Here is a 27,071-nt window from a genome sequence, read left to right as displayed (position 1 = left end):
GCAGGTGATGGACTTATACAAGTTTTATATAAGGAACAAAGTTACCTGCATAATATACCAGTTTAGACCCCATTCAGAAACTAAACCACTATAATATCTATTTTCAAGATACAAGATTTACATTAAAAACATAAGCAAAACTACTAACAATTATAAAAAAAAATAATTAAAAAAAAAACATATTTACTGGGAAGCCTGAAGATCTCTTATAAATAATAGTTTCCTTTAGAAATTTATTTAAGTTTTATCACTTCTGACAAAGTGTTTAAAAATTAATATAATTTTAGTAGATTACAAGCAGTTCAATTTCATACCATTCTGTTCTTTTCAGTTTTAGAAGAATGCCTGAAATCTACATCAGAAAATACTAGAAGCTGCTGAAAAGATAAGACTGTTTTCCATTCACATATACAGTTTCAGCTTTCAGGTAGCTCATTATTTTATGCTAAGGAGAAAGAGAAACAATTAAAATATATTTTGCATCATTTCCTTCCTATGACCCATTTTTCTGGCCAGAAATATGAAAGGCATGCATTTTTTGGCCAAATTTATTCTCAATATTAACACTATGGTGGCTTTTTTTCAGAACTCACAGGAATATCCTGTAATTTATGTACATTAGTGTGATATTTTTCATTAGTGTGAAAATTCTGAACATAGTACATTCAGGCCTAAGATCCTGACAATTTCCATTGAACTGAAGTAAAAAATTTTCTACATCCTACAGTGTAGGCAAAAAAGTTTTCCTACATCTACAATGACTGCTATCTATCAGACAAATAAATATAGTTTTTACATGGTGCTGTCTATAAGACTACATAATGCATGTAAAAGCACAGAATTAAAACTGGTAAAACATGAAAAATTAGTTCCATTTGGATTAATATAACTGTTTCCTTTATATAGAACAAGAAGCTGTATTAAACCATGTCCATACTTGATTAATTCTGCATAACAACTTGATTGCTCTCCTTACGAAATAAAAAATCTTGCATAAATATGCAGAAGATTTTGAGTTACTTCCTCTCACATTTTAGAAGTTGCATTGAGGGAGAATTAAATTATCTTATTTTAGAAGCCTAGAAACTACATTTCTTTCTTGAAGGTTAAAAAAAAAAATACACAAACCATGGAGAATTCAGAAAACAGAGGTAATCTGTTACCTTCAAACTCTTTCTAAGAGAGTCAAAGCAACACTCTAAGTTACTGGATATAACCTCTGTTACATAAATGTTTAGACATAGTTGAAGGGTATGCATTGTTTTATGTATTTCTCTATATTAGGAATATTAGGTGAAAAAAGTAGGTTTGCCAATTAATGGGTCAGGTAAAAATTTATTCAAAATCTTTGAAAAATCCCATTTCTAAATACCCATCATTAATCTCCCACTCCTTGATGAACTGAAAAATTTCCCCATTCTTTACCTTCACTGCATCTTCAGCCTCAGTAATCTTGTTGGTTTTGCTCAATTCTTTCACAGGTTCTCGTTCCAGAAATTTTAACTGGTTTAGGTCTTTTTTAGTATAAGATATTTCTGAGCAACTGCATTTTGTTTTCCAAGCAGTTACCTTTTCTAAGTGTTCCTTCTCATTTACCAAATCCCGATTTATTTTTTTAAGCATACTCAGTTCTTTTACAACACCATCTAATTTGATTCTCAATTGTCTTGCTTCCTCTTGGGCTTTATTTCTTTCTCCTCTAACTTTGCTCCATTTCTCCCTCCAGTTAGCGGTACAATCTGACCACCAGCGCATGGTCTTCTCCATTTGGGCAGCTCTGGCTTTGACTTCTTCCAGTTCCTGAATTTTTACTGCTTCAAAAATTTCCCAATCACTGCTGTAATTCGTATGCTTGTATGGATAATGAGATGAATATGGGTAGAAACTTTGAGATGGTAGATTTGAATTACACAGATGGTTACCTCGTTGGCAATCTCCAACTAATTTATAAGGTTGTCTCGGTTGAGTCCCAAAAACCTGTGTCTCTTCCATTAGTTTCTGAATGGAGCCTAAATTCATGGTTTGATTCATCATCTAATTTCACTCCTATAAAAGACAAAGACAGACAATAATTTAGATTCCCTCAAATTATATTAATATATATGTATATATGATATGATGAAAGTATGAGGTTATATGAATAAACTCAGAGTTAACTGCTATAATAATGACAATCTTAATAATGCGGTTGATGTTTTAGAAATGTGCTGCATCAACAAGAAATAGCTATTAAAATATATTTTATGTAATATTCTTTGAGTATATCATAAACAGACATACCTATTACTTGACTAGGAATTGCTAGCAAAGGAAGTGTCATTAAATAATCATAGTGCTCTCAAAAATTTTTGAGTCTAGAGAAACCAGGCAAAAGCTTTCTTCTTTCAAGACAAGTTTAAATTGAATCAATATATATTTTAAATGTTTAGTAAGAGGAGAGTACTTGTCTAGAACTACAATCACAGATTCCCTTGCCTTCTTTCACAAACTGTGGAAATTCATAGTAGGCAAAATTTACCTTATAAATTGCATACCTGAGGAAAAAAACCCAAACAAACAAATCAAAAAACAAACCCCCCTCACCTTTGGATTTTCTTTGTTTCATGATAAGACTCAAGCATTTTTAGAGGGGGCTTTATTTTGCTGTCTACATTCCAGAAGCTGTCCAGGAAATATATTCTTATATTATTCTTGAAAGGGTAGCACTATCCTACTGTACTGTAGAGCCTACCTCATGATGATATGACTCTGCTAGTAAATGTTGAATTACTTTTCATTATTTATTTGCTATTACTCATTCAGACCAGAGGAAAAGTAACATCTCAGAAACTGCTTTTCCATCCCAGTGTTGAGAAAATGTTGATGTAGACAGTCTGTAGAGACTAGTCAGTTATACCCCCTTGTATTTTCTGCTTGGCTATCTTAAAATATCAACCAACCAACCAAACAAAAACCCCTAAAAATCTTGTTATATCAGTAGAAGGCTAAGTTGTTTAAAGCATAAAGTTTGCTCTTAAATTCCAACATCCGTCTGTAAAGTCTCATGTTTATGTTACAGCAGTTTTGACCTGTATTTAAACTGTAGAAGGCCAATACAGCAAACAAAATACTGAAGAGTAGACAGTCTTGGCTTTATGATTCAGTCTTGTTTCATTTCAGCTGAATAGAAGTTTTTGCAGGTTTTGGTTCCAGTTTCCCAGATCTTTTCAATTTCTCCCTTCTTTCCAGGACATTTACTTGCCATTTGTTAGAAGCTTCTGGAGAACTGTTGCAATCAAGTATGGATATGAGAGAAGGAAAAGGTCAGTAAAGGACTCCCAGATCCCTTCATTATCACTGTCTTGTGTAGCACCACTGACCCCCACAACACTTCACAGATCTAGCACAGCTGTTGCCAAAGTTTGATCAAGGTTGAGTCTTTTTCTTGTTGCCTGACTTATTTCCAGAAATTTCATTTGCATAAACCTTAACCAAAATACAAAGATATTGCCACCCACGATTTTGTATGAGGCCCAGTAGAGTCAAAATAAAAAAATGTTAAACTCTCACAGTAAGTTATTAATTTAACTTTTGGTTTGTGGTAATGCTTTTGTTTCCTAAAGTTTTAATTATAAACAAAACAAAACCACAGGAACCTTTAAATATATAATGCAATAGTTGAACTCATTGGTTTTTTAAATAGTACAATAACTTGTTCTTAAATGTTTCAATTCTGTCCCAGACTAGTAGATGTCTGTAGAAATTCATTATTCTGTTAATCAGTAGGGATGATCTTCAAGGTCCTTTCCAACCTAGTTGATTCTGTGATTCTGTTTTTTTAAGTGGAACTTGTTAGCAGTTTTGAATATTCAATGAAAGAAGACAGAACTTGGGGACCATACAGTTTACAAATCATAAAATTTGAAGAAATAAGAATGGAAATAATTTTCTTTGGCTAAAATTTCAAAAGTCGCAAGAGAAGAAAATCTTCATGAATCAGAATAGCCTGTTGCTGTGATTTCATTAGTGGTTTGAGGCAATCTAACAGCAAACTACTGCCAAAGCAAGTGGTCTCATTCAGTGGCCATGAATTCTTGGTCCCCCTCCACGATGTTGGCTCTAGAGGTCTTGAGGCTGGGATGTCATCAGTCAGATCAAATATTTGATCAAATATTTGAAGTAGGCCTGTACAGTAGCTTAGTAGGCTCCCAGCCTTCAAATAGTTTTGTGATACACTGAACTTTACCTGCATTTTTCATCATGGTTATATGATCCTAATTCTGCATCAAAAATTAAATTAAAAAAAAAAATTAAAATAAATTATTCCTCCTCCAGAAAATATTAGTGCTGACTCAGTCCAAGGTGGTAAGGAATAGATGTTCATATATGGCTTAACTTCCCTTTGTGCTTTTCAGAAATTCTAAACAAAGCAGCTTTTCAGAAATCCCTTATAAGATTTTAAGAGGTAGAATGATACCTTTTAATTTCTTCTTAAAAGACACAGATCTCAAAACAATACATTTCAGTGGCTGGCTGGCTCAGTATAAAAACGTAAAATAATACAGATATTTGTTGGATAAATGATACTATAAATGCTGCTACTTTTACGGTTATTTCTGTCACATGACAAACCTTATGTTCCTTAGTGACCTCAGCTGCAACTTTCAAGCAGTAAATCTTACATGATTTTGAATTTTGAAAGGGATTCATTATGAGAATTATACTTTAACATAATATCCTAGAGCTTTGGCTAACTTGTTTCACTGAATTACAGTGTTACAAAGATTTACTACAAATTAAAATGCACTTGAAATTTTTTAATTAGGTTTATATTTTTAGTCCTGGAATTGAGCAGCCATAGTACTTATATTATCTACATAGTTCCAGTTCTACAGCACCTTAATAGTGGTGTCCCTCATGAAGATTACTTTAACTCCTGTTCTTTTTTTGTCCTTATTGAAAATTTATTTGATCTTATAAATGTATTATTTTTCTTCTCATATCTGAAATATAAAAAAATCTAAAGATTATATAGCTTATTATCACAAACAAGAGAAAAGGTGAAATTAAAAGTCAGACATTACACAGAAAGTGTCTTAAAAAGATGCATATTCAGCTTTCAGTGTGGTTAACTTTAGGTTTGGGGGGGGAAGAAGAAAAATTAACCTTGTTACCTTGTTCCAAATAAGATACATTTTTTCATATTGTTTGTTATATAAATATGAACACAATATGAAGAATTTTCCACAGACTGGATTCATAGCATAGAGCTAAGATCTATTTATGAATTCATATATAAAGCCAAAATGATCCAAATAAATAAACCAGGGAACAGCCTAGAAAACAGGATGACATTCATTATCTAATTGATTTTTCAACCTTTAGAATACAGCATAAGAACATTAAGCTTCTTTGTTCATTATTTCATGGAGATAAGTAGGGTTGACATTGCTGATGTAAAGCTCAGACACATACACTTGTTTCAACAAAGTACTACAGATGTCATCTAATAACACACATTATGTTTGCCTAAGGTTTTGATTTCTCCACAGCTTAATTAAACTTATCTCAGGTGAAAAGATGACACCTCTTAACTGGAAGATAGTCAAAGGAGATTTTTTTACTATTGAAGAATTATTTGCTCTTTAATCTTCAAGTAAAATCTTCAGCAAACAACAACTTTTTAAGTATATAATTGCTTAATTTGGAAAAAAAAATCGCACAAAATTGAAAAACTATGAAAACCTGTAAAACCATTTGAGATCTGGTGGCTTTGTAGAATCATATTTCTAATTTTTCTTATTAGTGCTTAAAATGCAAGTCAAATAAATATAGAGTTGTAGAACAGGCTGACTAAACTGAAGAACATTCTTGACAGTTTGTGGGATAGTCCTGGAGGGGGGGAAGGAAAAAAATAAAGAACCAAAACAAATAAAACCAAGAGAAAAAAAAAAAAAAACATAGGAAACCAGCTAGAACTGCACCACTGAGCAGTTAGTTTTTTCAGCAGCTAATTTAACTTACTGAAGAAAAACTCTGATACCTACATTGGCACATTGTATTTATACGGGTAAAAGTTATCATTTAACTGATATCTGACCATGAATAATCTTAAACTTTGATGAAGTATAATAGATACAGTAGGTTAATGACTAGAACAACAGACCTTGCCTTTGGTCTCCCCTTTAGCAGAAGTAAGTCAAAGAGATAATCATCAATGCATGCTTACATTTCTCCACCTGTAAAATGAGGATAATTTACTGTTTGAAACAACTATTGAAAAACACTTCCCAGAGAATGAGATGCTGTTATTGATAGGTATGCAAATTTTCAAATAGAAGGACAGTACTGAAGTGTTCACACCCATAACTGCCATACTGGAAATACAGCTTTGAAATATCTTGGTGTTTCACTATGTAGAAACACATGCAAAATTTCTTTGGTCAGGTAGTATGTTTTCACCCTGATATATGCACAAAAATCTAGCAGCTTCCATTGCTTGCAGCCGAATTGTCTCACTGTGTCCCCTCTGCACACAATACAGACAATCAAAAATCACTGAAGCACAGAGGCAGTAGTGAAGCCAAATTACCAGATATGAAAGACTGAAAGGTAACTAGAGCCCATGATTCACTGAAGATTTTTCAGATCTCTGCTTCATCCATGTTTTTTTTTTTTCCATGCAATTTATCTTAGAAGTTTTATCACTTACTAAAAGCAAGAGGTGTACAAAAATGCAACGTTTTTTTGAAAGTGTTCAGATTTATTTTGTTGTTTTTCAGTGAGCAAGGGCTGACTGTAGATACCTTATAATTTAACATTTTAACACAAGAAAGAACAGGGGTATATAGAATGTGAGAAGCACGATTCATGACGTATTCTGATTTTATTAATTTAATAATATCCTTAAGAAAAATATTAATGACACTACTGTTTTTATTTTGTTGAATTACCATTTCATTTTATAGTAAAACATCCACAAGTCTTCTGCATACAGCCCCTGCTTAACTGAAGTAAAAGGGTGTTTTTCCATTAGCATTAATGAAAGCACAATTGTTGTACTTTTATGACCAGTGTAACCCAGCACAAATCCACTGCTGCTAAAAAGACAGCCCCTCCTTTCTCACACATGTATCTACATGTTCTTATCTCTTACCAAATTTAGCCTCACCTTAAATGCAACAACTAGTTAGTTTTTCCTCTTAAACTAGTGAAACCATCAGCTTAAACAGATGCAACATTCCCAGCTAGACATTTTTCAGCTTCATCAGAGCCCTCATCTTTTTCACTACTGGCTGCAGGAAACCTAGTCCTTCCACAAAACATGGCATAGAAATATGAGGTAGAAGGGAAGTAGGACGTTCCTTTTGACAGTATCACAAACTGCATTTTATTTATATAGTTACCAGAATTACATAAGTAATATCCAGGGAGCAACAGTCATGAATGTGAACAAAAACGTGATTCATATATTGTATACAGATTATATTTAAAACACAGTGTTTGACTTTTTTGAGAATATTGGATGAAACCGAAAGAGGAGAATGTATTTCAGTGATGACAAAGCAGACTTCCCCTCCTATGAAGAAAAGGCTTGGGCAGGAACATCTTTTCAGCTAAAGTGAGCTTTTGCCTACAAACTTCCTTTTTTTGGCAAACATGATGATGGTAACCCTAGCTGTCAGGTTAGTGAGCCTCTAAGACCATATAATGTTTAAGTTTTCTGCAGATATTTTTTCACAAACATTTTCATTTTATCAGAAGACTAATAGCTTCCTGTGAGTGTTAAAACACGAGGCTAGTAGCATCAAGGTTGAATATTCTTATGGAGCTAGTTTAATACCCACATCTGAACAGAACAACTCTGTTGCTAAAGAGTTGTAGAGCAACTCTGATAAACATGGCAATAGGAATTCCATTTTAACTGTGAACAATTAGGGCTTGTGCTTGTGTCAACTTTACAAGAATTAGACTAAAATATTATTCTTGAGAGGAAGCAAAGATTATAAAATATCAAAAATGTGTTGATTATTATAAAAGTGCCTGTAATGGTCAGAGTCTCACCGTTCCACAGGTTTCAATTTTATTTTTTTTTTTATACTTCACATCAATCTGATCTTTCATGTCCATAAAAATAATGCACTGATGAAATAATAATTTTTAAAAGTTTAACTGAAGACTGGTGTAATAGTAAATTAGTTGATATTGAATATTAATAAACCCTGTAGTTACAGTGATACTTTAAAAAAAAATATCTTTCCTGGTATATGACCACCTCATAAAGAAGTAATTCACTGTAAAACATCACATATCTACATTGAACTTTGAAAAATCTCATCTATAAAATATTGCCGGTCTGTCCCAGGGAGAAACAAGAACAATTTCTACAGCACATGTTAAAGATAATAAAAAGAAGAAAGCCATGTGCTAATATTGTTAGACACAGACCTCTAAGCATCAGAAATTTCACAAGTCTGAAAACTGACAAAAAAAAATACTGTCTGCAGCTAGTTTTAAAATTGCTATCTTGAGTTTGCAGCAGCAAAATTGGAGCTCAATGAGCATAATTACTTAATAAGAGATAATTGGATGGAAAGATAATATAAAGTTAGAGAATTAGACGAATGTGAGAATTTTCTGTCCAGTGAAACTTTCTGATAGTTCCACTCTTAACAATTCAGAGATGAGAAGAAACACAGAATCCCTTTTGTGGTAGTTTTTCTTAACTGAATAATCTAAAATAAGTAGGCACAAAATACAGCAAGCAACATTCATTGCACCATGTGAGTAGCGTGAGGAGAAAGAGAGAGAGAGAGATATATGATAGTTCTCAGAGAAAAAAAAAAAAAAAAAAAAAGGTGCAGACATTTGGCAAACACTATAAGGAATATAGGTTTAAACCATATTTCATTATATTGCAACCTTTGCTTATTTACCTAATGATCATAAATACCAGTGAGAAAAAGAAGCATTCCTGATTTATTATTACATGGTATCATTGTTATGGGCAAAGAGAAATCTATTAACGCTTGGTGGCACAGCTAAAAAAAATCACCAGGAGCGAATAGAATTATTACACTTTCTCCATGTTAATACCTGCTCACTGAGCTCAGATTTTTCAGTGAAGTTCAGTAGCTAGATCAGCAACCTAAGGATAATATTTCAACATCCTTTTATTAATTGCATGAATTAATCCTTAGTTACATGCCTCTTAATTAGGAAGACCTCAGCTAAACTTCTTTTTAAAGGGATTCTACATCCCTACAAAAAAAGTCTGCTTCAGATTCAGCCAGTCAATTTTCTTTTGTCTAATCTATAAATGTAATAGGACAAAATGAACCATTAATGCTGTAGGTGTGCTTTTGTAAAGTGTTACTGGGAAGTGAGAACTTTCCATGATATTGCTGCAGCTGCCCCTTCAACCAAGAAACCCCTACAGATGAAGAAGGCTCAGAGAAGATGGGCAGGGATGATGGGCTCATTATGGGAAGAACATAGGGAGTTACAGACTCACTCCTTGAAAACTCGGCTGTTTACAAAGGGCTGCTAACTACTGAGACAGCAACTCAAGAAAGGGAAATCAAATTATGTGTGCCTATTCCTGTTATAAAACTGACTTTGAGTAGTAAGCCATTACCTTTAGGGGTTCCACCTAGTGGTTCTAGAGTTGAGTGAAAAAATATTGGCAAGTAAATACTAGAAATGTATGGGGGAAAAACCTCGACACTGGAAAATAATTTATAATATAGCTCAATCTAAGAACATCTCCATAGAGTATGTAACTAGTCAGCAAAACCCTAAAAATCCTGAAGCAACACAGAGTCAGGTAGCTAGCTGATCGTCTGGTTAGAATAACTGTAGCACAGAACTCAGAGGCAGAATGAGAACATGGTTACAGGAATGGCTTGGACACATTGGGACTCAAGATTTATTTCAGCATTGTCTAACAATGGTACAGCACATCACCAGCATTTTACCAACTTCAGGAAAGGTAAACTAATCTGGGAAATATCACACATAGATTATATTGATCCTTTAGAACAAACACAGGGAGAGTGGAAAGATCCACGTAGAAATAGTGGTATAGGGCATGTGCATTCTACCTAAGCTACCATTGGTCTCATAACTGTTGCTGCTTTAAGCCAGTGGTTTGCAACTTTTCCCTTACCCAGAGAAGTACAATCTTAAAATGGGTAACATTTTAAGAATAATGTAGTACAAGCTTGGTGTGGTTCAGATGTTGTACCATGAATTTTTCACCTACTGTATCAACCCCAAAGTAATGGGACAGTAGACCGATGGCAGGGACTACTCAACCAGCAGCTATGCAAGAATGAATCCATTAATACTCTCAAGTGAAGATCCTATCTGTGAGAACCTGTGAGCTGCCTACACAAGTAACAAACCCACATGGGAAATACCATAGATAAGGTATTCATATCATTAGCTGCTCAAATTCCTGTTAAACCAGAAGTAAAACCCTCCTGAAGTGCATAAAATTAAATTGCATCTAAACATCCAACTCAGGGGTTATCTAGGTGACAATAAAAAAGGATTATGGGATGCTATAGACGCTAAAGGGAATGGAGTAACAATAACTGAGGTCTGGATTGTGTCCAAGACCTCAATATCTTCTCTTGCAGAAAATGTGGCCTTACCACATCACTTCAGCAATACTGGTAACTGGAACACTCAAAACTTGTCTCTGCCTTTTAACAATGACCATAGAACACTCAGGTATTGCATATCAGTCATAACCCACCTATAAAACTATTTACGGGAGGAACACTATTTGTAACACCACAAGGACAATTATTGACAGTAGGTGGTAATGTTACATTAACCCTAAAATCATTAACCTGAATTTAACTATATCTAATAACACTGGATGTGAAACTTACATGGTTGTGCCTACAGACATGTAAGGCAACTAATCATACACTAGTGGCCCACAATAATTACATTAACTGTACACAATGAGAAAATAATGCATGGCCATTTTTTCATAAACACTCCTAATAATCACTGGGCAAGTCAATGTAAATGGACAAAATTAAGATACCATTTGTTCCCAATTGTATCTTAAAAAACAATCCAGACAGCTTAATAAAAGTGCCCTTCTTGTAATGCAGTTGCACAATGGACAAGTGTCTATGCTTCTGGCTCCAAAATTAATGACAATGAATGTACATTTGAACTTAGCTAGTGTATACAGTTCTGCATGGAATAAAACCAATACTGATTATAGTGACCACCTCTATGACAGGTGGCTACAAAGTCATAGACTAATAGGATGTAAAACTAAAAGAGATACTATTGGGTGAAATTCATCTAAAAACTGAATTAATTTCATACTGAAACTCTACAAAATAAATTGTCAGTATTAGGAAGAACTGAAGCTAGGGTAATCATTATGACCTGGAAAATGCTTAGTGGAAAGATATATGATAATAAGGATAATATAATAATGATAATGTATGATAATAATGAACACACAGCTCATGCTAAAGCTGCAGTGCCATTAGGTCAACACAAGAGCAACACATACATAGGACACATTAGAAAGGAGATAAAGGCTGATTATCACCTGCAGCCATCATCTCCTGCATCTTTGCAAAGTATGCCTGGCAGTTCCTTCAGAATCTGTTAACTCATGGAAACGCTATGGACCAAACTTCCAAGCTGAAAAGTATAGATACCTCAGCTTACCCCTAAAGTTCTTGAAGCAGATCCAACAGCATCAGACTGTCGAGGCTTTCATGCTTGCCAGTGTGATATGGGGGACACGCACACCATGATGGAGGAGGGAGAATGAATGCTCTCACCAATAGCTGGGTAACTATTTTGTTCATAGACAGGTTAAGGATTAGAGAACTTGTGAGTTAGAGAGTTCATGAATTAATGAAATAATGAATTAGTGAATTTATATGTTGGACTAGCCTGTACAAAGATGATTCAGGTATTGTTTGTTTTCATATGTTTTGGTGCAAGTATTTTGGGGCTGGGTTGTTTGTTTGTTTGTTTTAATGAGCTCATAAAATAAATTTTAATTTACAGAGTACATTGTGCTGTAAATTTAAGAGATCTAAATAGATCATAACATATGCAGATTATCATACTTCACAGTCTGGGTCTGATCATGGTCTGTGTTAGCAAGTTAAGAAAATTGTTATTTTAGAACTGAAAATTAAAAGATGGTGATTTCAAGACTTTTCAATGCACAGCCAAAGATAATTGTTTATTTTTTCCACAGCTATAAAACATGACAATATTAAATTATATGTTATATTATTAAGTTATGTTGTTTCTAAACATTATAATGCTTACATGCGTCATAACTAAAAATCAGCCAAAAAATGTCCTGAAGAGACAAAAAATGCAAATTACTTGCTTTCTATTAGGAGTTATGTAATAAATTTTTTCATGTTTACACTTCTCTAGCTATGTTCCTTCTAACATCAAAATATCAATACAAATCTAATTTCCCAAATCTGCTTTATTGACTTCTCATATCTGGTAACTAAAAACACATGCTCTGAAAACCATAAAATATAAAGTTATCTTTCTAACTATACAAAGAGAAATATTTGTGGGTCTGAGGTTTCGGACTTCGGATTTGATAATTTTTTTTTTTTTTTTTAATCTAAATATGAAGTCTGTAAAGTGCCTGAAAGAAACAGATTTTCTCATCACATCAATTTGAAAAGTATGGTTTCTTAAGTTTGTCTCTGAAACCAAATGAAATGACAACCACAAATCATTAACGTCCTGACACATATGGTAAAAGTTATGCAACCTCATCTTCCTTCTGTAACCTATCCTCAGCCTGAAATTTTGAAGTGTAAGACAATGTCAGACCTAAATCTTAATTTTAAAGTTCTTTAATTTTCAAAGTTCTTAAAGAACAGGGTTACAACTCAAATGTTTTATCAAAAAAGCCCCCCGAAACCTGAAAACAAACCCAAAGATAAAACTGAGGGAAAATATACCCAAAACATTTAGATTGGCTGAGAAAAAGGAGTAAAGACAGAAGTGCTGAATAAAGTCTTACACATTTCTTATAGGTCTGGCCAAATATAAGATCTTGGGAAAACCAATTATCACTACTTTCCTCATTATTTCCTTATGCTATAAACACCTTTGTCTTGAAAATAAATAAATTTAATCTCAAGAGAGGTTAAAAAACCCCAGAGATAGTAAAAGGATTAAGACCAAATGTAAGTAAGCATTTGTTAGTAGAATCTGTGCAAAACTGGAGTCAGATACCTCTTCTGAGTTGATCACTGCTAGATGATAAGAGGCAATAATATGATCAAGAGAAAGAAGGATAAGAAAGAGACCCAAGTTTCTGCTTGGTCTTCTATCAAAATACTTAGAAATAAAGTGTGTTAACTACTCTGTCAAGCCTAAAAAGTTCAAAAACAGAAAGTAATTTCAGGAAAATGATAGTTCTGCAAAGATTGCATTTTACTCCCATATAAAGTATTGTGAAGTAGCCCCAGAAAACATTATATTAGCAGCCCATATATAGCTAGATTCCCAGGAGAAAAGGTAAAGGATAAGCACATTACAGATAGTGACTGAAAAGCAGTAAACCACAGAAGGATTAGTAAATGAAAGGAGTAACTGGGAAGCGTTTAATATTTTCCTGATTTAATCAGAAGCAAAACAGGATTATTGAGAAACCAAAGGAAAAGAAAGCAATCACCAGAAAGCCAAAATAAGTATTTTACATTATACAACAATATTAAGTATACTGCTACTTGATATTGCCATATTCATGATAAGAAACAAAAATTCTCTAACTCCAGAGGAGGAACTCTTTCTATCATTAATAGTAGCTTGCTTTTCCTGAAGGTTTTAATCATTCACATTGACATGTATATATATACATATATATATTTTTTATAACCTCAAAAAAAGAAACATGAAGTGGCCCTCTGTGACCCTCAGGCTGGCCATACCAGTCACATCGCCAGTTTATCCTTATTTGCTATGCTTCCCCATATCCTACTGCAATCCTTTGAAATGCAATTTGCAATTCCAAGTGGAAGGAGTCCTGCCCATTTTAAAGAAAATAAAATCCCTAGTCTGACAGCAAATCTTTTGAAACAAATGCATGCTATATAGAAGTCCGGAATAATCTGCTCTGAGCAGGGGGGCTGGATTAGATGTTTTCTAGAGGTCCCCTCTAATCTCAGCCATTCCATGATTCTCCGAGCAATGTGATTTCTGAGGAGCTTTGCATGCCTGCTCCTCCCAGTTTTAACAACATTGCTATAACAGTCAAGAAATAAGAAATCAAGATCATTAATTTTGAAGCTCTGAATACATAACATTTAGCCAAATGGTTCACTAAAAAAACACATAGAGAAGTGCCATAAGAAATCAGCCCATTTGGTGACAACACTGAACTGCCTTAGAAGCAGCAATTCTGTATTGTTGTCAAGAACTGTACAGTGTGCCCATATTTTTGACTTCTCCAACTCTCCAGCTAACTTATTTTCAAAAATCAAATAATTTTATAATGTAAAAAACTTTTAATAGGAAGAATATAGGAATATCTTGATTTATTGTTTTTAATGTGAACATATTCTTGCTCTAGAACTTTGTTCTCTAGAGGCTGATTCTTGAACTTTTAAAAAATATCCACAGATTATGTGAAAAAATAAAATAGTTCTCACTGTTGCATATTATAGGAAATGATTTGCTATTTATATACTTCTAAATGACAAAATCTTGACATTCAGTTATACATATTAGCATCAGAATTCCCTCACACAGTTACAGAAAAAATAAACATATTGTGTCTCCTTGAGAATTTTCTCTTAACGACATTCCCATTTAATCCATTTTCACTATAATGATTGAAAGGTAAACCCAGCCACAAAACATGCAACAGTTAATGCTGACATATTTAAGACTGCTACAATCCACTCTTGAAAATCCCTAATCTTACTAAGAATTCGGTCATTCTATAGGATTACATTTATATTGCTTCTGTAATAAATATCAGGGTCTGCACACTCTCATCCATGCATCAAATGCATATATTCTATAAAGAAATGTACTTTTAAAATATATTGAGATATGAAACCTGATTGCATATTAGCAACATACAATTCAACTGGGTAACTTCCCACTTCTATTACTGTTACTCTCTGTTTCTTGTTTTCAGGAGATAGAGGAGTAGAAATGATGATATGCAAAGGAAAGGTTTGAAGAAAGCAAGAGATGCTCAAAAGAACATCTACTCTCCACACGCCAGAAAAACTCATACACAGATGTCGTGGTTTAAGCTCAGAGGGCAACTGAGCACCAAGCAGCCGCTTGCTCCCCCCTTCCCCCTTGGGGATGGGGAAGAGGAAATACAATAAAAGGCTCGGGAGTCAAGAAAAGGACAGGAAGGGATTACTCTCCAATTATGGTCATGGGCAAATGACAGAGAGAAAGAGAACATCAGTTTAATTCAAACATCACCAACAAAACAATTTTCCAATCAGAGTAAGACAGTGAGAAACACAACCACATCTTAAAAACACCTTCCCCCCACTCCTCCTTTCTTTCTGGGCTCAGCTTTGCTACCAATTTCTCTAGGTCCTCCCTCCAAGAGGCACAGCGGGGCAGGGGATGGGGGTTGTGGTCAGTTCTTCACATGTTCCTGCTGCTTCTTCCTCCTCAGGGGGAGGACTCCTCACACTCTTCCCCTGCTCCAGTGCGAGGTCTCTCTCACAGGAGACAGTCCTCCATGAAGTTCTCCAACGCAAGTCCCTCCCACAGGGCTGCAGCTCTTCTCAAAGTGCTCCAGGATGGGTCCCTGCCATGGGCTGCAGTACTCCCAGCCACAGATTAATCCAGCACAAGCATCTCTCAGAGTCTCATCCTTCTTCTGGCGCAGCCACCTGCTCCAGCGTGGGGTCCTCCACAGGCTGCAGGTGGGCATCTGCTCCACCATGGACCTCCATGGGCTGCAGGGGCACAGCCTGACCTCTCACCACGGGCTGCAGGGGGGAGTCTCTGCTCTGGTGCACCTCCCCCTTTTCCTCCCTTCTTCAACTGACCATAGGGTTTGCATAGGTATCTCCCTCACAACTCCTCTCTCCTCATCTCAGGTTCTCCTTCTTAAATATGTTATCACAGAGGTGCAGCCACAGTTGCTAATTGGCTCAGCCTTGGCCAGAGGTGGGTCTGACTTGGACCTGGGGAAGCATCAAGAAGCTTCTCACAGGAATCACTTCTGAAGCCCCCTTCCCCGCTACCACAATCCCACCACAGACAAACCCAACACAACAGATTCAAGCGTTACTTAAAGTTTGGAATAATATACTTGGCTACTTTGGAATCAAAGACCAACTAGAAAAACAGACATTTGGATATATGCAAAACCAGAGATTTAATTAGTGAAGTATGAACAAAATTTTCTGAGAAGTTACATCCAGATAAGTAGTACAATACAGAACTACTCTGAAGGAGTGTTAAATTCTATTTCATGTAACTAACTTTTTCTTGAGGTTGAGGGGTAGCCAGATGATTTGTTCAGATCTGTAAGACAAATCCCTATGAAGATTACCCTTTTTCATCTATAGATATTTCTCTTCCTTTCTGAGAAAGGTTCTGTTGTGCATGTCTAATACTTATTATTTTCAGGGATGCACTTGGCTTCTTATAGAGACATGATGCCACACAATTTTCCCCTGTCCCTCTTCATCACCTCCTAAGCTAATTGAATTAGAAGCAAACTAATAGTCTTATATCCACTATGGGGTGGGCCCTTATACAGTAATGTGGAAAGGCATAGCTATAAAGCACAAGGAAAAAGAAGAAAGAAGAATGTGTATAAACCTTGGCTTTATCCCCATAAACCTGTTCTGTGAACAGAAACTATGAACATGCAGAGCACTGTGTGAAGAAGGTGGTGAAGAAGATAATGAAACATTCCCAGGCTGAAGGTCAATTCTAAACACAGGTATCCAGAAAATATGTGTCTTTTACAGCAATGATTAGTGCCTTGCAGGAAACATTTAATTCTCCATAAAGTTCTACAAAATTTTATGTTTGGACTGATGTTTTTATTGAAACTATTACCTTTACTGTGATTCCTGTAACCATGAGGTATTATATATTTTTCTCAATGTGTGAATGGCTTCTGTAAACTATAGTAGAGAATTGCTATGCCAATAGGAGAATTTGACCACAGAAGTGGTCAGACCAGCATGGCTAAAAGCTTTCTGGAACTAAGCAATTTTTTCCTTCCACAGAATAAAACCACCCCCAGATATTGTTAAGTTACAGTAAGACATGAGGTGCCTACAATTAAAAGCATTAAAGAAAGACAAGAATTCTTTCACAGCATATCTTACATTATTGTTGCCAGTGGTGGTCTTAGAGGTTCTTGCTCAAAATTAAATGCTGTAATTCTCTTTGTAAAAGAACACACCGGAAGAAAACTTGGTCCACTTCTCTGTGGTCCTCTGTACTGTTTTTCCTTTCACCATTTTCTCCCCATGTCTAAGTATCCATTTTAAAGTAAAATTCTGTTTACTGTTTCAATTTCTTTTCAAACACATGAATATATGTATATATCATACAGATTATATACATACTGTACACATAAGCATTCACAAAAAAACCCAACCTGGAAAGTAGTTACAGATTACAATGAATTCATAGTCTAAAGAAATTCTACTCTCTTCTCCTTTTCTGGCTGCCACTTTTAATAAACTCTAAGCACTTTGGATACTGCTTCTTCAAGATGAGAACCAGTATTATATACTCATTGTGATTTAGGTCTACCAGTTAACACAAGTCATTACATATCATTGCAATATCTTCCAAGATCTTTTACATAGACAAACTGATGTTTCTTCATGTCTTTGAAGTTGTATTAAAATCCTTAGGGTTAAATATGGGTAACATAAATATTTGTAGATACAGATGTTCTCATTTACTACCCATAAAGCCAAAAGAAGCTCTGAAGTACTGTTTTAAATATTACTTATAGTAACTTTGTTTCCCCAAGAATGTTTTGTTTGATTACAAACCTTCATAATATATCAACCACAATTTTTATACATTCAAGTTTGTAGAACTGATACTCATTTCTCAGCCACTACACTTGAAAAATAAGTTGTATAATCAGATCATACAGGGGGGAGGGTCATGTGTGTCTGGAAAAATTCAGTTTCATAATCTAAAACAGAACAAAGTATTAAGCAGAAGCGAGGACAAGCTTAACCCAATTTAACTAGCTAGCTGTGGCTTTTGAGACACAGCAATTTTCTTGGCTAGCTCCCCTTTGAGGTTGCCTATCACTTTTTATTAGGCTATGATCAACAAAAAAAGAGGCAAAATCAACTAGGTAATTAGGATAGGTAGGAACTGTCAAAGTTTTAGATCTTTTCAGGGTAATTAACTTACAAGCAGGTTTACAAATCCTAGCGTAAACTTCTGGACTAAGCAAGTAGCCAACTCACCTGAGTTCTCATCTGATCTCCTTGATTTTCTATGGAGATTGTTACTCTGTCACGAAGGCCTCTATTGTTTGAATGATGCTCTGTATGATTGTTAGGAAAGGCAGGCTATTAATAATAACCTGTATAATAACTTCAAATCATCCCAAATTCAGAGTGTATTTAAACTAAGGCTATGTTAATTCATACAAATGAATTCATATCAGTTAAAGGTCTGGTCTAATAGGTATCCCCTGAATAGCATAGAGATTTTTTAGAACAATAGTAATCTGTTCTCAAACTTGAAACAGGTAATTGCTTCAGAAATATAGGGTTCATATTAGTTAATATTAGTTCAGTATACTGAACACTATCTTTTTTAGTGTTTATGGCTAAAGATGCAAATGAACACTTCATGCGACTTATGAGAACACCCATGCATCTTTTTCTTCAGACAGTGAGATTTGCTCTTAATCACTTTAAATTGGTTTCTGATTTTTTTTTCAGCAGTTCCACAGCTGAGGCAAGGAATAATTAAGCACATGAGTCTTCTTCCTCTGTTTCCACAAAAAGCAGAGTTAGTTTCAGTGAGTGTTTAGTGTGACAAACATTTTTTACCGCTCACTGAAATAAACAGCAGTGCTCAACGTGTTGTAGCCCCTTTACTGGAGACAAGTAGGCTAAGCAGGTAGCTTCTTACACTGCTCAGCTCAGTGGTGACAGAACCAGTTGTCAGTCAACAGAGAATCTCAAAAGATTCTGTTCAGAGTAGTCAGGGTGTTATTGCAGGATCCACAATTCAGCCAGTACACACATGCACTATCTTGCTTGTTCTGACACAGCCCTCTAACATGACACAGAAAAATATCCTTCACAGATTTGCTCTGAGCTTTCCAGAAAAATGGAAGACTTCAGAAATGTATGGGAATAATATCCAAGTCATATAACATCCACAAGGTTATATCTGCCTTTGAGCATTGTCATTCATAACTGGTTTTAGAAGTTATTTTAAAACTTGCAAGCATTAAAGCCAGATGTAAGTTAAAGAAGACTTTTCTTCTTTCAAAGAAGAAAAGAAAGCTAAAAGCATTTAGTCCAGAGATTAATTTTCATCAGGGTGTTTGCTAATCAATTTAAGATATCTGAAACATAAATATTCCCAAGTAAGCTTTAAATAAGCTTACAGTACACTATTCAGATGAAAGACTGTTGTATCATGTCAGGTTCTCAAGGTTAGCTTCCTTTCCTAGCTATAATGTTTTATATATTTATTTATTTTTAAAAACCAAAGTAATCTCTTTGTGAGAGCCTCTGTAAAATCGCATTGGGTGCAGCCAATATTTAAGATTCACAGCTACTCCCAGATGGCATTGAGAGCTTCAAAGACCTTAAGTTTTTTTTCACATATTTCATATTGGTCTATATATCAGGTCATCTGGGCAGAAGTTGGAAAAGGCAACTCAAGACAGACTTCTTTACCCTTTTGAAGCCTTTACTGAACAAGAATTACGTCAGACACAAAGCTAAAACCTGTCCATCCAAACTGTAGAGTTTACTTAAAAGTATAGAGAAGCTTCATTAAAAAAAAAAAAAAAATCATCACAAGTTTATTTTTTAGAGTTTATACCATATTTCTAACAACTTTTTTTTTTTTTTTTTTTATGTTACTCAGTTGGAAAGTGACTTTAAACTGGACAGCTTCACTTTCATTTACAGGCTTTTTTTGCTTACTAACAAAATGAGGGCCCGTTTTTTTGTTTTGTTTTCAATATTTGAAGACATAAAGGCATATCCCTGAAAAAGTGAAGTTTTTAATCCCTGCTATAGTTGAAATAATTTATGACCTTTTTCTATTCAAAACATTGACCTACTTTTAAAAGCAATTTCATAACACTGGGAGTAGGGAAAATTAATCACAGATATCCGATCATTGTTTCAGACCAGGACATAAAACATTCCAATGAATATTAGGACACAAAATATTTTTTTCTTCAAAACACTACTTAGAGTCAATCTGGAAACAAGTGGTTTTCCCACCCACATGAGCAGACAAGTAAAAATGCTCATGAATATTTTGTTTTCTCTGGGTCAGAGCCTATCCCTTTGGCTTGTTCAAATACTTTGATACAGTTGTATCAGAGCAAACAATTCTATTGTGCAGACATGTGCTCAGTTTTATCAGAACAGTTTTAGAAGCCATTTATTCTACAATTAAGTCTTTAAAGAATATTCTTTAAAAAAGATTACTTCTTAAATGTTTATATGTAATTATTCTTAACTGTCCCTAACTACTGTAGTATTTTAACACCATCTTTGATCTTTCAACAGTTCAAGGACTCCTTTTTGGGATTTAATGCTGTAAGATAGCATCCTGTGATGACTCCAACTCCACTAAGTCTGCATTGAGGGAAATGAATTTAAGAAATAATTCAGCTACATAAAGCGTGGTTCTACACTTGCTAGAACAGTCACATAAAATAATCCACAAAGTACCATGTGTTGTAACCTAGAGGTCATTTAAATGCACAGAGAAGCATCTCTATTCTCTCAGTGTCCACAGTAGGCCACTGAGTAGTCCCACCAAAAGAGAAGAAATTAATTGTATAAGTAATGGTTACTCAGCCTGGCTCCTTCTGCATACTTTCCTTTGAACATTGTCCTTCAGACAGAAGGAGAGTTAACATCCTTTTACCAACATGGATACCTACAAAAGCTATGGAAAAACTTTCAGTCAACCGAAAAAACATATTTTTAAAAAAAGTAATAAAAACAATAAGAGCTTTCATGGCACATCATCTCTGGTGTTGCTCCAGTAATGTGATTAACATTAAATAAGGATGGATTTGGCATAAAACCTGTCTCATGTAACCCAATGTAAACCAGACCTAGATTTCTCAAATCAGCATGAGCAGAGAATCAAGCTGTTCAGGGAGGATCATTTTCACAATAAACCAGTCAATGAAAGATTATTGTATGGCTTAAAAAAGGAATAGGGGCAAAAGGGTCCTTTACTTAGAGAGTTGCTTTTCCACATGAATGCCAAATATGGTTTCTAGTAGCTTTAACGGGAAATTAATACCAAGATAGTGTAGTTTCTATATATTGATACATCTTTATGTGACATCAGTTAAATAAAAAGTAAATCTCTGTTGTACAATCTGTTAATACCTTATTAAAAGACACAGGAAATAAAAAAAAAAAGGTTTTCTAACAGCTTGGAAAAGCAAAGCCCAGTAAAGCAAAGGCTTGTTCCTACAGTTGGAATGGACTATTCGTAACAATAAAAGAGTTGTTTAGAGGCTAATTTGCCTATTTTGTTAGTCATATAGAAGTTTACTAGACGTAATTCTAACATCATTAAAGATCTATTTTGGGAATGCAGGAAAATCTGACAATAAACTAGTCCTTACAATTGTGTGAGATTTACATTCAGTTTTCAATTACCATTGTAACTCACTGAGTTAAGTAGAGTGGAAGATTCAAATCTGAGACAGAAGTGAAGAGTAAGAGCAAGGAAGCTAAAAAATAGATAGTTATTAAAGGGGATGGACACTGAGTATGTATAGGAATATGAGTTATGAATCAATCCATGTCAGGAAAACAAAACACACAAACTTAAATTGAGGATTTCAATATTAGCCAAAAAATTATGGTGGGTTTTCTTTTCGAATTTTGCTAAAATATAGCTTAATAGAAATGCAAATAAATTACTTATCTCTGTTTTCCATGGGACTTTCCTTAAAACTGTCTTTGTTTCCAAGCACATTTTTCCTGGGATACTTCCATCATAGAAAGGTAATTGCCTTTAAACCCACTGGTGACTACTTAGAAGATGGATCACATTTACGGAGTACACAATGCACCATAACCAGACCCACAGTCTTCTTAAAGTAACAATCATGACATTAATAAGACCACCTTTCACATATATATCAATAATGTACTGGCATAGAATGAACTGTTTCCTACCTGCTCTAGGGATACAAATTCTACTTCTCTCTCTGAAGTACCTTGCATTGCACAGACAGAGATCCTTGGAACAGAAAAGTTCATGCTAGTGTGACTTTTTTTTTTTTTTATTATTATTATTATTATTATTATTACCTTGATGAAACTTTTAGTGATGGACTGCAGGACATGTCTACTAAGCAACCTGGAAAGCCTGTATGTGCTATGGTGTCCTGTATTCCTTTACTTGATGCTGGAGTGTTCAGTGGGTTGTTTGCAGTTGTTGAAGTGGACAAAATCAAACTCAACAATGAAAGGCTGTACTATACGCTTCAGAGAATATGCTACATGTATCTGTTTAAGGATCCAATTAATATAGCCTGAATGTCAATGTTAGAATTGTTTGCCCCTTAGAATTCTGCTTCTACTTTATTCAGTTTTACTATTGTAGTGACTTCATTTATTAGCAATTGGTACAGGTATTTGATACAGAAATAAAAGGCAAAAAAAAATGTAGAAAGCAGTATCTAAACAAAAATAATTCTCACTTCATTATAAGAATATTTTATAGGCTACAAAAATATAGCTGGTTGAATTAAAATTGCACTAGTAGTTATTCCTGATAGAATATTGTCTTAAATGTCCATATATTCTTGACAATTATGCTTCAGAGGAAAAAGATAAAATAAAACTTGTTTAATAAAAGTGGTAGTAGACATGTTGCTTTATGAAAAGCAATTTGAAACATAAAATTTTATTTTTCTGTTTGTTAAAGTAAGTAAACTCTAATGTAATAATGGTTATCAGTACGGAATTATTATTGTGGGTAACATTTGCTAGTGTCTTCAACATAGAGTCAGCTAGTGGAGTATCAAATTTGTACACTTAAAATGATACCAAAATCTACCCCTCTTGGTGCTGAAGTCAATGACAGTGTTTTAAGTCTGTTCATTACCTGCTGCTTTAGAATATTCATATTCTAACGATTTATTTCTCAGATCTACCTGAAGTTAACATTAATATTTTATATTTAAGGTGAAAGAGTGACCTCAGTTCAAAGCTGGCTACATGCAAATACATAAAAATGACATTTCACATTTTTTCACTAAGCTTTCCATAGAATTCTCAGGGAGGTTTGATGACAGAGTGATATGACTATTTCTATTAATGATAACTAGTATATTACAGAAATACTTTTATCTTCATTTGCATTCAGAAACTCAAAAAAAAATGTACGTTTTCTAACATAATGTAAAACAAACACTAAGCTTCTAGCAATAAGTTTATTTATAGCAGTCTGATTCACAAAACAGTTGTAAGAATCAGTGAAAAGTAAACCAGACAAAATAGATCTATCTGGATAGTCAGTAGGAGGCCTGTTAATACTAGTTTTTATATATACTTATTAAACTCATCAACATTGCTTTTGAAATTTGACCATTGGTTCTCTTCAGCAATGGATCATCCATACAGTTTCATACCATCTCAGACACTTGCCTTTCAAATAATGAAAAACTAAATATCTTTGTCCCACATCAACAAATCATAGTATCAATAAATTATATTTCTTTGCATTAGAATAATATCATATGGCTAAGAACCCACTTTTTTCTTATCTTATCATCACATATTTTCTGAAGGAAGTTTGTATTATTCAACTCAGTGGAATTTATGAAAATAGAAACACTGTGAAAACACTGCTTTCTAAGAAAAAAAATGCAATACGAACTGCTGCATACTCATAACTGTATTCTCATGACATTTATGTTCATAATACAGACAATGACTAAAATTTAGCAAAGCTTTACCAGTTCTTCCTACTGCAGATGCATTTCACATAGTGATTTAAAAAAGGTTTGCAGTATTGAAACACTATAAACCTTCAACTTTATGTATTTAGACTAATTTCTAAATCAAAAGTAAGAAACTGTCACTTTGAAAATTTTGAAAACTTACCTAGTTATGGAAAGTAAGGATCCTACTACATCTGAAAAATAACCTATGTTTAATGGGGTGTTAGGATTAATATTATCCAATAGTAGTGAAAAGGACAGAAGAGAAAATCTAGCTAGACCTAACTTAGCCACATAGTTCAAATACTGTTTTCTGATCTTCAGTACTTTTGCTGGGTATTTCAGATTATTTTCCTCCTTACCATCAGCATGATAGTAACCAATACTGAAGAGAAATATAAAACTTAAAACACTAAACCCACAAGCTTAAGACCCCTTACCCTCTGGGTTTGCTGAGCTCCTCTTGCTTCTCAGTGTTACAGACACATGTGTAAACAACAGAATTTCCTGCATCCTTTTCTCATCTGCACAGTACTGGGACATGGCCAACAAGATTATTTACAGCGTTAAGGCCACTCCACAGTAACTTAAAAAGATTCTCATTGGTCAGCTTTATCAAAAACAAACCTACATCTTTCTTTTACATACAAGTCATCCAAAATAAAACTTTTGCCATATTGTTCTTCACTAAGTATTGCTTTATCTGGTTTATTTCCTCCTCCCTTTCTAAACTGAAGTCTGTGACCCCAGTCCCAAAGATATTATGTATAAGCTTAAATTGATTATTCTAATCACAGTAGTTAAACACAGGTACTCATCTTTTACAGGTTGGGTGGTTTCTTATGCCACTACTTGTTCTTAGTATACCTCCTGATCTTTAAATATCCTATAAGTCATCTAGATTTTTCTCTCTGCCTGACTGTATATAATCTAGATAATACATGTATTTTCATATTAACTCAGTAATTAGCCAGAGGCTGTTGGACATTATTATGAAAAATTCTAGTATTTTAGATTATCAGAGATATGAAAAGAACATGGTGAGGAAAAGTAAAAAAAATAGTGATTTTTAAAATTTCATTTCTGAAAAATTAAATACCTTTGTATTAAAATCTACAGCTACACTATTAAAATAGGAAGTAAGAAATATTTCTTTAAAGAATATAAGCTCAAACATTTCTGTAACTGACATGTGAGAAGGCATGACATCACTGTCCCAAGATTGATATCACAGGCCACCTAAATGACAGGTCTTCGAGGCATGAAACTTATACAGCTAAACACATCTATTTGATTTGCCATAGCTCTGAAAAGCTAAATATTTCTAATGAAAAAAACATCTTCATATATAGAATATTGACAATTCCTATGTCATCATCTCAGGCTGAGAAGCCAGATTTCCTTACTCATAGCTTTAAGGAATATATCTCTACTTCCCTACTAATATCTCACCACCTCTTAACAGCAGTACAGCAGGTAGTCTTTTCATCATGAATAATAGCTACAACTGAAGGACTCTTCACTTTGACAAGGGGATTGTCTGATACTAGGATTTATTTTTTTTTAATTTATTTGAAGTAAATGAACAAGCAAATCCTCCCATTCCCATAAATTACATGGGCATTACGTGACTTCCATAACTCACAAAATCTTTTCCACTGCTAGGAGACAAAAGACATTCAGTAAAAAAGGGAAAAACCACACCCTAGACATCTATATATATTCTTCCTTTTCAGTCTCATTTGACCATTGACCTTGATATTAGTCCTGTCACTGTAATAATTACAATTGCACAACGTGCAAATTTGCTAACACATGAACATCACATAAGGAGCTGAATTGTCTTCCAAGAAGTCTTGAGGTATATAAATAATTTTGAGTAAGATCATACTAAGAAAATTCATACACCATCAAGAGAATGAGACTATGCTCATTATTTTTGTAATAAAATTACTGAAAAATTGTGATAAAGACTGTAAGCAGCATCAACAATATAGAACGTGTTTTGATACATGGTGTTAGCTGTCAAATGAACTGTTGCACCACTGACTAGTGTGGGAAAGAGTCTCCACTCACTTGAGTATATTTGAGATTTGGCAGCATGTCTGACCTGCTGTTTCTAAGATCCTCAGACCAGCATTAACAGAAAATGAAAGCCGAACTTTGAATTGTTAAATGTCAAGACCTATACCTTCAGAGTCACAAAGGAAGACACTTGATCCTTTCCAGGATTACTGTGTCAATGAAGAACATTATTTAATTTGTCTCAGAGGAGAAAGTTAGATCAAGTCTTTTTTCAAAAGAAAGTTAACTATTTACTGTACTGGTGCAATTTCCTTAGCAGATATCAGAAATTAAATTGCATTACTATTCAAGCCAAAACCAATAAAGCGCTTCAAACACAAATGCCAATAAATCAAAATATTACTATTAACTAAATTGGAAAATAGGGGTATGAAGTACTAAAATTCCAGTCTTTTGAAACTGATCTTTGTGGTGGTTTGACCTTTGCTGAATGCCAGGTACCCACCAAGTTGTTCTATCACTTCCCCCTTTTCCTCTTTTTCTCAACAGGGCAAAAAAGGGGAAAGAAAATAAGATGGGAAAAAAAACAACCCTTGTGGGTAAAACAAAAGCAGTTTTACTACAAGCAAAGCGAAGAAAAGGTCTGTGCATGGAAGTAAAAGAAAACATATTTATTCTCTCCTCCCCATGAAGAGGCGCTGTCGGCCCTTCTGAGGAGCAGGGCTCCCATACGCGTAGTGGTTGCCTCGGAGGACCAAGGGTGACCCCACCCCCTTCCTCCTTTCTCCCAGCTTTATACTGAGCAGACGTCACATGGTCTGGAATATCCCTCTGGTCAGTTCGGGTCAGTGTCCTGGCTGTGTCCCCTCCCAAGATC

General features: G+C 34.5%; 1 protein-coding gene across 1 annotated transcript in view; it reads right to left on the bottom strand.

The window, feature by feature from the left end:
• Positions 1-24,685, bottom strand: part of CCDC102B (coiled-coil domain containing 102B) — a 179,900-nt gene extending 155,215 nt beyond the window's left edge. The window contains 2 exon segments of the mRNA XM_074897770.1: positions 1,426-2,046; positions 24,610-24,685. Coding sequence (XP_074753871.1) covers positions 1,426-2,034 — 609 coding nt within the window. The 5' untranslated portion in view covers positions 2,035-2,046; positions 24,610-24,685.
• Positions 24,686-27,071: the final 2,386 nt, after the last annotated feature.

This window comes from Athene noctua, chromosome 2 (genome assembly GCF_965140245.1).
Source record: "Athene noctua chromosome 2, bAthNoc1.hap1.1, whole genome shotgun sequence".
Taxonomy (NCBI): Eukaryota; Metazoa; Chordata; class Aves; order Strigiformes; family Strigidae; genus Athene; species Athene noctua.
This window is presented reverse-complemented; position numbering and strand designations above follow the sequence as displayed.